This window comes from Mercenaria mercenaria, chromosome 2, assembly GCF_021730395.1.
Source record: "Mercenaria mercenaria strain notata chromosome 2, MADL_Memer_1, whole genome shotgun sequence".
NCBI lineage: Eukaryota > Metazoa > Mollusca > Bivalvia > Venerida > Veneridae > Mercenaria > Mercenaria mercenaria.
Window position 1 is genome coordinate 105,910,404 of NC_069362.1, and position 10,832 is coordinate 105,921,235.

The 10,832-nt window shown below is 33.3% G+C and overlaps 1 protein-coding gene across 1 annotated transcript; it reads left to right on the forward strand.

The window, feature by feature from the left end:
• Positions 1-3,845: 3,845 nt before the first annotated feature.
• LOC123564817 (uncharacterized protein F23F12.3-like) lies at positions 3,846-8,111 on the forward strand. Its single transcript, XM_053524112.1, has 5 exons — positions 3,846-4,350; positions 5,844-5,979; positions 6,770-6,887; positions 7,123-7,195; positions 7,527-8,111. The coding sequence occupies exons 3-5, from the start codon at positions 6,856-6,858 to the stop codon at positions 7,695-7,697; spliced, it is 276 nt and encodes a 91-aa protein (XP_053380087.1). The 5' UTR covers positions 3,846-4,350; positions 5,844-5,979; positions 6,770-6,855; the 3' UTR covers positions 7,698-8,111.
• The last annotated feature ends 2,721 nt before the right edge of the window (positions 8,112-10,832 follow it).

Sequence of the window (10,832 nt, forward strand, 5' to 3'; positions counted from 1 at the left end):
CAGTAAACAGTTCTTGCAGCTAAAGAAAGGACGGACTCACATACTTTTAATTATTAATTTCTAGAATTAAATATTTTTGTTCTGTCTTGTAAAGCGTCATAAAAATTTAGTGTTGTTGTAATTTCTGATCCGAGTCTGGTATTATTATGCTTGGTTGCAATCTGTGCTTGCAAAGGACCCTCTTATATAGCTGTTACTGGCTGTTGAAACAAGTACTCTGACAGGTTTAAATGAAAGGAGCGATTATTGGAAACCCATTTGAAGAAAGACGGGAATTCAGTTCTTCATGCTTCAGTCAGACATTGTTTCTTTCCGCGTCATTCAACATTTTATTCTTTGTTTGTTTCTTTCCGCGTCATTGAATACTTTTTCTTCGTTTATTTTTTTCCGCGTCATTGAACATTTTTCGTTCATTAATGATAGTAATCGGCGTATGGCGCCCATTTTATGTGGTGTAAAATCATAATATTTACCATACCCTTTGCTTAATATTGTTTTTAGAACATCTGTTATCCGCTATGGAGGAAATCTTGTAACTGATTACAACAATCAAAACAAAGTTGTGTGTATGTACTTGCGTGCGCGTGTGTGTTCAAGACTACAATTTATCCTAAGTGTTTGAAAAGATGGAAGTTAATACCAATGTCTCAACTTAACCAAAATGAATTCATTATTTTGTACATTCACGAGATTTGATATTACTGTTTTTCAACTTTAAACAATAAACATTTTGATAAAATTATTAAAATAAATTTCATTTTTGCTATATTTTCTGGTCTTTTGGGATTATGGTGTCCTTTCAATGATTATGGAGAATAGATATCAGCTTAAGCCGGCGCCAGGGTGCGTGAGGATTGTTGCAAATTTCACTACCTCCAATGAACAGACTCAGTCAAACCGAGTTTGACAAAACTATTTAATTCCAATTTAATTGAAGCAAGTTAACATCAAAATCGAGCAAAAAAGAGAACTCTCAGAAAAAGAAAGTAAGATTTTGCATAAACGACTTTATTAATCTTTTTAATAAGTTCAGAGTCACGGCCAATATTTCAGGACAGTTACTGATTATGAAATATTGCCTATGACTATGAACACAAGACTGTAACAGTTCTGCATGACCAATATTAGAATAAATCATCTTCTCAATATACATGTATTAAAAGTTTACTGTTCATGCCAATGAATAAAATTTCCATCGTCACTAAAAAGAGCTGACAATGCGTTTAGTATTAATATCAACATCTTTATAAGGTACAACATGAATATGGGTTACTCATAAATAAACGGCTTTTGGAATATGTTATTTGCATTCTAACAGAGGGAGAAGAAGATATTATTCCAAGTTTTCGTATTTGTTACTTTATATTTCAGACATCTGCATTCACTAGGTAAGATCTGCACATCTTCTTTAATTTTCTTTGAAGTCTCCATCCCCACCATTTGTACAGGAAATATCTACGTAATACCTAAGCATATAACTAAATATGCAATACGTATTACAGGATCCAGACAGTAACTTTGTGCTTAAAGTCAGAAAAAATGTATAGACCATGTTGTGATGCAAATAATATTTTTGGACAACAAATCCTAGAGAACTGATGCAAATAACACTATCAGCAGTTACAGCGCCAGAGGCTATATATCAAGTATAGGTTAATATATGGAAAAGCGGTGTCATTGAGTGATAATGGCCCTGGCAGGGCCATTATTACTCAAAGGCACAGCTCTCCCATGTATTTACTTATTTATTACAGTTTTATTTCTTTATTTACGTCTCATTCTTGCATACGACATATAATTACAGTGTACAATTACAACAAACTATTGCAAGACCATTCTATTTAAGAATTATAAGAGACTACAAATATAATATAATTTCTGTACATATCATATAAAATATTCAAATAATTTACAGTTAAGATTCATGAATAACAATACTCGACTTTTCACGGTGTTTGCCTCTGAATAAGAGCTTTGCCATTAAAAGGGGCATAAATCTCTCAAATTTCTAATCAGAACTATGGGAATTGTTTATAATGGGGTAACCTTTAATAGACCAGTATTTAATTACCAGTTCAATGGCTTGATAGCAACAGGGATCTTGGACATTATGTAAAAGGTAAAGAAAAATCTAAGTAAAAAAAAAAAAAAAAAAAAAAAAAAAAAGGCATAACTCTGTCAACATGTTTACCTATAAATTAGACTAGTAAGAAAAGTTTAGTTTGTCATTTTTATGTGTACTAGCATCTACTGGCATAATAACTTTCAGCTTTTCAGTTTCTATATTATTTGTATAAGAGGCTATTTATTGTATAAAAAGTTGTACTATGTCGCTTAGAACATAATTTAAGGTTGAACATAAGTTATTTCACGGAGAATACACGACGTTATGCTCAAGATAATAAAATTTAAACTGAAATATTCGCTGTTTTACCTCCATGAAACGTCATGACGTCAATTTTGTTTACTGAGGTTAATTTCCCCCGCTAACGTCAAGGCCATTATCGATCATGGGCCCGGGTCATTTATGATAATTTGATAAGGCATGGGATAATATAACTGACAGTAGGTATCATAATGTCAAGTTTTGAAATGAATGTTTTCAGGGATCAACAACTTCGTGATTTGTATAAGATGGAGAGTAAAACAAGTCCAGACCAAATTATACATGAACTTGGAGGCTGTGGACGCTACCAGATCCACTTGAATGTTATTGTCCACCTGGTCAAAACAATTGTCTGTTGGAGTGCAAGTTCCATGGTCATTGTAGCAGCAACGCCTAACTGGTGGTGTGAAGATGACGTTGTTTTGAACGAATTAAATATGACAGCATGCAATGCGATAGAAAACGAAAGTGAGGTCATAATGTGTCCATTGAAGTCATGTTTTGCAGTTAACGATACCAAATGTTCCGATTTTGCTTTCGCTTCTGGAATGAACACGATCGTCAGTGAGGTAATGACACAGATTATGTTGTACTTTGCTTGTTTAGTTTTAACCACATCCAGTAAATTGTTAACAATATCCAGTTGTCATTTTATGCTCAAAATATCTTTGCTTGTAATCCGATAAATTTAACTCATTTCATTTAATGTCCAACACTTTTCTACCTTGTAAAAATGTCGGTATCCTGCCTCGTAAAATGGAAAAGTTTAAAATGAACTACAAAGCTGGTAAACATTTGTATTATGATTTTTAAAGTTTGAACAGATGTGCGGCAAAGACTTTATTCTAAGAACACAATCGTTTTTTAATATCGCCTGTTTATTTCAGTTTGAACTGGTTTGTGGTAAGGCTTATATTCCCAGTACAGTGATGACTCTACAGGTAGCTGGAAAACTCGCTTGAAATACTATGTCGGGACAAATTGCGTACTTAATAGGCCGAAAATACCATTTCTTCGCATCAATTGTGATTATCCTAGTCTTTAATCTGGTTGGTTACTTACTGGATAATGTTTAGCATTACAAGGTTTTACGTTGGCTTTGGATTAAGCTTTTCCTATCAAACAGTACAATCTTCTATCGGAATTTTCCCTGGCGAAGTGGCGGCGAGTATGGATAATAGGTTTCCATCGTGGCCTATTGAAGCGTGTCTTTTTGCCCTGTGTGCATGGCTTGTTCGAAACTGGAAATATATACACCTGATTATTGCCATAATGTGTGTGCCTTGTCTTTTAGTAGTTAGTAGCATTGATCTATACTTTTTCTTTTATCATATATGTTTACAAGTTGTGTGCTTGAGGAGTGGTTTGATTTTCTCATTTATTCAGCATTGCGTTTTATTCTACTTTATCTGTTAACAAAGGAATACGAATGTTTCCACTGTAATTGAAATTTTGCGAAGTTGCAAAACAATCGGTGCTTTCAAAAATGAAAGGACATTCCTAAGGCAAATTCAGTGAATTAAGATATTCATTCTATTTTTCTGTAACTAAGTAAAAGGTCCAAAATCAGTGCTACCACTATAATTAACATTTTAAGATGTTGCGATTATTTCAATATGATTTTTTTTTGTCTGTTTCCAAAAGTGAACAAATTGGAACATTTTTCCATGGAAAACATTTGTTTCTGAAGGTTTAATTGCCAAAGAAATAGCCCCAAATTGCAAGACTATATCAACCAATTTCAGCGTGATTCCAGAAAGTTTCCGTTGGTATATTGCTCATGACAAATCCGACAAAGCTGAAAAGATCATCAAAGAAATAGCAGCATATAACAAACGTGAGCTAACTGATATTGCACACCATCAGGAAAAGCCGAAAGATACAAAGGATAGAAAATACACATTTGTTGACTTGTTCAAATCACGGAAGCTGATTATAATCACCCTGCTATCCGCTTTAAACTGGTAAGTTTGCTTGGTAAGCTATTTTCAATTTATGAATATGTTTGGTATTGTTATACATGGTATTGTCATTTTTTAAGTTGTGAGAATGCTTGAGAAAGTGAATTGCCCCGTTGTTGTAACTTTATGATAACATTAGTTGACATATTGTTTTGAATTTGTGGTTTTGCTCAATAATGTTAAATTAACATGGTCCAATGTTTGATAACAAGAAATTGCAAATGTCGTTTTCAGTTTGTGATTATGCACGAAAATGTGAATTTGTTGCATTGTTTGCTAAGTAACAAACGAGCAGTTTTTGTTTTTTTACCATCTTTCAAGAGTATTTCTGTAATAAAACGGCGGACACTTAGCCTGACCGGTGTTCCTAGATTTTGGACTAGTACTTACCTGTTTTCCGCAGATGAATTCCAACTTCTCTACATGAATCAGAGGTAGAAGACGATTCATTTTAGACGAAGTTTCTTTTATCAAAACGTCACGGAAAACAAACGCATCGCCTTGGGCTAAAAAAAACCTTTGCAGATCTGTGTTCTATTATTTAGCTAAGCGTAGGGACGTAACCGGGTAGGGTTTAAGCTGGAAAAACAGTTTATAATAGCTCTCTGTTATTGAGCTAGTTTATAATAGTTCTCTGTTATTGAGCTAGTTTATAATAACTCTCTGTTATTGAGCTAGTTTATAATAGTTCTCTGTTATTGAGCTAGTTTATAATAGCTATCTGTTATTGAGCTAAGCAGGGGGACAGAGCCGAATATGGCTACTTACCGAGAAAAAAGAAACAGTTTACTATAGCCAGCAGCTATATTATTTGGTTAAGTCTATATTGTAAACAAACCGTCTGTAAGATGTTGTGAAATTATATATTTCACCATCACGTGGTAACTTAAACAAGTGAGTATTCCTAAATTTGTTGTTTTTTCCAGCAAGAATTCTACCCTTGCACGTTACAACTGATGAATAATTTTTGTTATATCACTAGAAATATTCACTATAAGTACGACTTATTTCCTAATTAAATTCGAGCTGTAAGAAATCTAAAACCTGTTTTGCATTATGTAAGAATCCAGTCCCGTATTTTTCCTGTTCCAACCGTTACTATTCTAATTGATAATGATAACGGAGAAAGAAATAGTTTTTTTTTTGGTGTCAGAGGAGTTTCTGGCTAAATTTATTCAAAACCTTAGAAAGTCTGGTGGGGCGGGTCTGGTACATTTATTTTCTGTCTTATGACACTATTGTGTACCTAGTGAGGTCTTCTTTCATTTAAAACTAAAATTGTAATGGATTTGTTTTCAGTTCTTCTTACATCAGTATCATCTCGACAAAGTTTCCCCAGGGAAGTAAATTCCGACTGGAATTAACACAAATTGAATTAAAAAATTTAGAGAGCAGTTCCCAAATTCCATATAACTTGCTAATGTTTGTGTTTAGTTGGTTTTTGATATTTGTGCACCATTTTGTTTACATTAAAAATATAATCCTTTTCATTCCAGGACAGGTCTAGGCCTTGTGTCATATGGCATTGGTTTTGGTGTGCAAGCACTGTCTGGAAACCTTTTTTTTGAACTTCTTTCTCTATTCTCTAGTCGGCATTCCGTCGAAAGCAATCGCTCTTTGGCTACAAAATAGGTATGCTCATTGCTTTGTAGAAATAATTACAAATATTTGGAAAACAAAATAACATATTCTCATTTATTTAACAGACGATAATTATGACAAGAATGTCTTGAACAAGTGAAAAATGAAAGTTGAATAGCATAACGATCTTAAAACATCAAATGTATATACATGTATAACTTTGCATTGTATTGTTAATGCATTGGTTTTGCATACTTTTGTGTGAGTATATCATTTCCGTCTGATTTTTGCAAAGAAGTTACATACGTTATCCAAGAATAACTCACGTCAATTGTATAAAAAGAACTCACAAATAATTGTTTTATAAATTATCATGCTTAGGTTTGGTCGGAGAGGCACAATAATTATGTGTTACTTTTGTGTAGCTATTGGTGGATTTGTTGTCGGTATAGTGCAAACAATTGGTAAATAACAGCTATAATAATTATTGTTCAAAATCGGTTCTTCACGGAGCGGTCCTTATAAGATATAGCTATTTTATCTATTAAGATTAATTCCTCGGCCACAGCGACTGCTTTCACGCTATCAAAATCAAAAGACTATAGCATTGTTCATGTGAAAAAAGCCATCTAGCTGGCTTACGGTAGGTCAGCGGTCCTACCTAGGTGCCCAGCCTTGGTCTTCACCATCAACAGTTGTAAGGGTCGCCGAATGAACTGAATTATGTCCGAGTGACTCTCAACACAGCAACAACAAAAAAAATCTGAATGTAAGAAGTATCTCATAAAAAAATGCCTATTATTCTTGTTGTAAAAGTTCTATAATGGCAATTTTTACACAGACGCACCAAACAAGGATGCATTAACAGATGCGTTTGCCCTCTTAGCAATTATTGGTATTAGTACAGCCTGGGGACCAGTACAGACAATGACAATTGAGGTTTATCCGACGGTTGTCAGGTAAGTCCCTATAACGAAAATTCCAAACACGTCCGTCTTGCTTACAGATATTTGAAATGCACCATGATTAGCTAATTCTGTACAAGATTTGATGTCAGAACACATATCCATTTCTAATTGGATTGATTATTTATATACTCTATTAAATCATATCACAATGTGCATGTTTCAACATTTTCATTTTCAAAACAATTATTTAGCATATTTAAATCATGTTGTTTTTTTTTGGTTTTAGGACAATCAGTTTTGGCAGTTTAAGTGTGATGGCGAGAATCGGTGCAATGATCGGGCCTCAGTTAGTCTATATGGTAAGTATAAAGCGGCACTATTTAAAGAGTTGAATATGTAAGAAGACAACTGGATCAAGTTTAAAGACAAAATAAAGATGAATTAAATGGAATATTTAAATATTATTTAGTATGATCGATTGGGACAATGTGGTTTACTGTGAAAGTCCGAGCCGAGTGAAATATTAGCAATAATTGATAAGCAAGGCATACACGTATTTAAGCTGATAATATCTAAAGCTTTTTCTACTATATTGTCATTTAAATTGGATATCAGATTGAAATTAAGTAAAATCAAATAAACAAATGATATATACGTATGAATGATATTATTTTATTTGTTTCTTAACAGAATATGTACGTAGCTGGGATACTGTATTATGTTTGTGGTGCTGTGGCTGTACTGTGTATAACTGGATGCCTAGGACTGCCAGAAACCATGAATTCAATTCTAAATGATAAAATAACAGAGGAAAACGAAAACCTTTCTTCTGAGGTTAACCATAAAAATGTTGCTGTGTAATACAACACGCATTAGCCTTTATTTGCTTTAAAGTACTTTCATTTAGGCAGGGATACTTTGCATTGTATTTTTGTAACAGTTTTATGAAGTTTCATATTTTCTTTCTCTGTACTGTAGCACAGATTTTGAGAAAAATGTAATTATAATTGTTTGCACAACTTATCAATTACCTGTATTGTGATGATTTTCGAAGTAGATCATATATATCATTCAATGTTAATTGAAACTATAATTATATACAATAATGGGAATATATTCTCTAATTATGTAACGTTGTTTTTGAAATATAAGTAGTTTTAAGAGTAATCTTCAAGGTACAATATGTAAATACGTTTAATTTTAATTGGATAGAGTTGAGTAAGATACAAATGTAGTGATTACTTCATAAATACAGGATATTACATGAGCGCATTTTCATTTTGAATTGAATATAATTATGAAGAATTATAAAATGCGAAGCCCAGAGTAGAAAGGCACGAACGAAATCATTTTTGTTTCGAATAAGGTATAACGGTGGTGTTCATCATATTCGTTATGGTCATTAGCAAAACTGTATGCTGGGGAAAAGCCATGCGATTGATGCAGTGCATTAATGAAGCTGACCCATTTCATACATACAAAATTCATATACGGTATATAAATGAAAGCTCTCGTATTGGATAGTATATATCTATATAAAAGTAATAAAATAAGGTCTAAACTCGCGATATCAGCACAAATACATGAAATGATAAAGTAATTTGATATTGCACCATGTTATTGTCTGATATTCGTGAAAACACAAATAATAACAGTAGTACTACAGTCGTGGGCAGGAACAATGTGGATGATACACGGCATTGCGTTGTGTTAAATGTCATAATAGGAACAAGCGATGTTGCTAATGTGTCAATATGGCCGACTTATAGTTAACTTATTATTTGGAGGATAGTGCAAGTTTCAATTACTGGAACGTATATTGTCCTTTGTACGTATCAGGTGTGACCCTTTTCCCGAAGAACAGTAGTAACTTTTCTTAGTTGAACGATGGCTCTAAATTGAAAATCTTGAATGAGTACCGCTTGACCAGCTATGTGATAGATTCATATTTGGAAATCATACATAATTTAATCTGCTTTACCAAAAAGTCTGTGAGAAGATCCTCCGGGAGCATAGAACATAGCCAAGTAATATAAGAGCAAACTCGGTTTACATTAGTCTGATCATGAAAACTAATAAAATATGCAACATCAAACTCGCTCCTTAGCACCGGTTAGAACCGGTTTAAGCTGAATTCTATCATACAGACACTTCCAAGCGGACTACATGATTGCAAAGGCCCAGAAACTATAATACAATTGAGTCAAAGCTTGGTGCCGCAAAATTATATCTACCGTTGTGATAATAATCAATTTTTTTAGAAGACCTTTAAATAATGACATATTATTATTGTAAGAAATTTATATTGAAGCTATATATATATCTCATGACTTTTATAATCAGATAGGGCTATGTAATATGATTCTTTTTAAGTACAGTTACCCGTGTCAAAATATGTTAAGAAACGACCAAAAAGAAATCAGAGGGCTGGACAAGGTACCTTGCAGAAATGTCAATAAACCATGTGGCCCGATAGAAATCAGTGAAAACATTTTATTGCTTCTTCAATTGCAGCTTTAAAAGTTCCAAATACATGTAGGAGACATGAAACAGTAGATACATATGAATTCATTTTTTTCTGATATTTGAAACTATAATGCAGACACGCAGCATCAAATAAGATGCGTTTAAAAAAAATGTCCTTAGCAGTGTAGTTGGAAAAAATGAAGAAAAAAATGGCGAAAGCGCCATGTTATCGGTAACGATAGAAAGCCATAGTCACGCGATTGAAACAGTTTAATCTGGTTTAAAATCATAATATTTACCGTACCCTTTGCTTAATATTGTTGCTAGAATATATGGTGGCCTGTAGCGTCCATTTTAAAGCCGCGAGAAATTTTACCGTCAGTTTATAAAATGTCGCGGGCAACTTCCAGATCCGCGAGACTTTATGTTGAAATTGTATAAAATATCGCGGCCAACAGAAATTCTCGATTTTTTCTGTCACACTCCTGTCGTAAAATGTCGCGGATTAAAGACGAAACCGCGACATTTTCTGCCTACATAGTAGAATAAGCACGCAAACATATTCTTAATTTAGGTAGCCGATTGCGGCCATTTTACTCCGCGATATTTTTTCCGATACGTACCTTATAAAAAGTCGAGTTTAAACATTTAAACATCGAGTTTTTATACTAAGAAACGTCTCATAAAAAGTCGCGGCTTCTTTAAAAAAAGTCGCAGATTTCCTTCATGTTTTTGTTACTGCTACTACTGCTACAGCCAACTTCATTTCAATTTTTAATGTAAAAAGGACAGGTGTAAAACGGGTTTAAAATGGCCGCAACCGGCCACCATAAGAATAGCTGTTATCCACGGCAAAGAAACACCTTGTGATTGATTCACATTCAAAACAAAGTTGTGTGTATGTACGTGCGTGAGTGCGTTCGTTCGTGCGTGCGTGCGTTTGTGTGTGTGTGTGTGTGTGTGTGTTAACGACTGCAATTTATCCATAGTGTTTGAAAAGATGAAAGTTAATGCTGATGTCTCAACTTAACCAAAATGAATTAATTATTTTGTACATTCACGAGATTTATTATTGTTTTTCAACTTTTAATAATAAACATTTTAATATAATTATTAATTAAATTTCGTTTTTGCTATATTTTCTGGTCTTTTGGGATCATGGTGTCCTTTCAATGATTATGAATAACAGATATCAGCTTATTCAAGCTGAATTAGTTAAGGCCAGTTAAACGAGTTTGACAAAACTGTTTTATTCAAGCTGAATTAGTTAAAAGACAGTTAAACGAGTTTGACAAAAGTATTTAATTCAAACTGAATTAGTTAAAGCCAGTAAAACGAGTTTGACAAAACTATTTACTTCAATCTGAATTAGTTAAAGCTAGTTAAACGAGTTTGACAAAACTATTTAATTCAAGCTGAATTAGTTAAAGCCAGTTAAATGAGGTTGACAAAACTATTTAATTCAAGCTGAATTAGTTAAAGCCAGTTAAAAAAGTTTGATAAAAATATTTAATTCAAGCTGAATTGCTA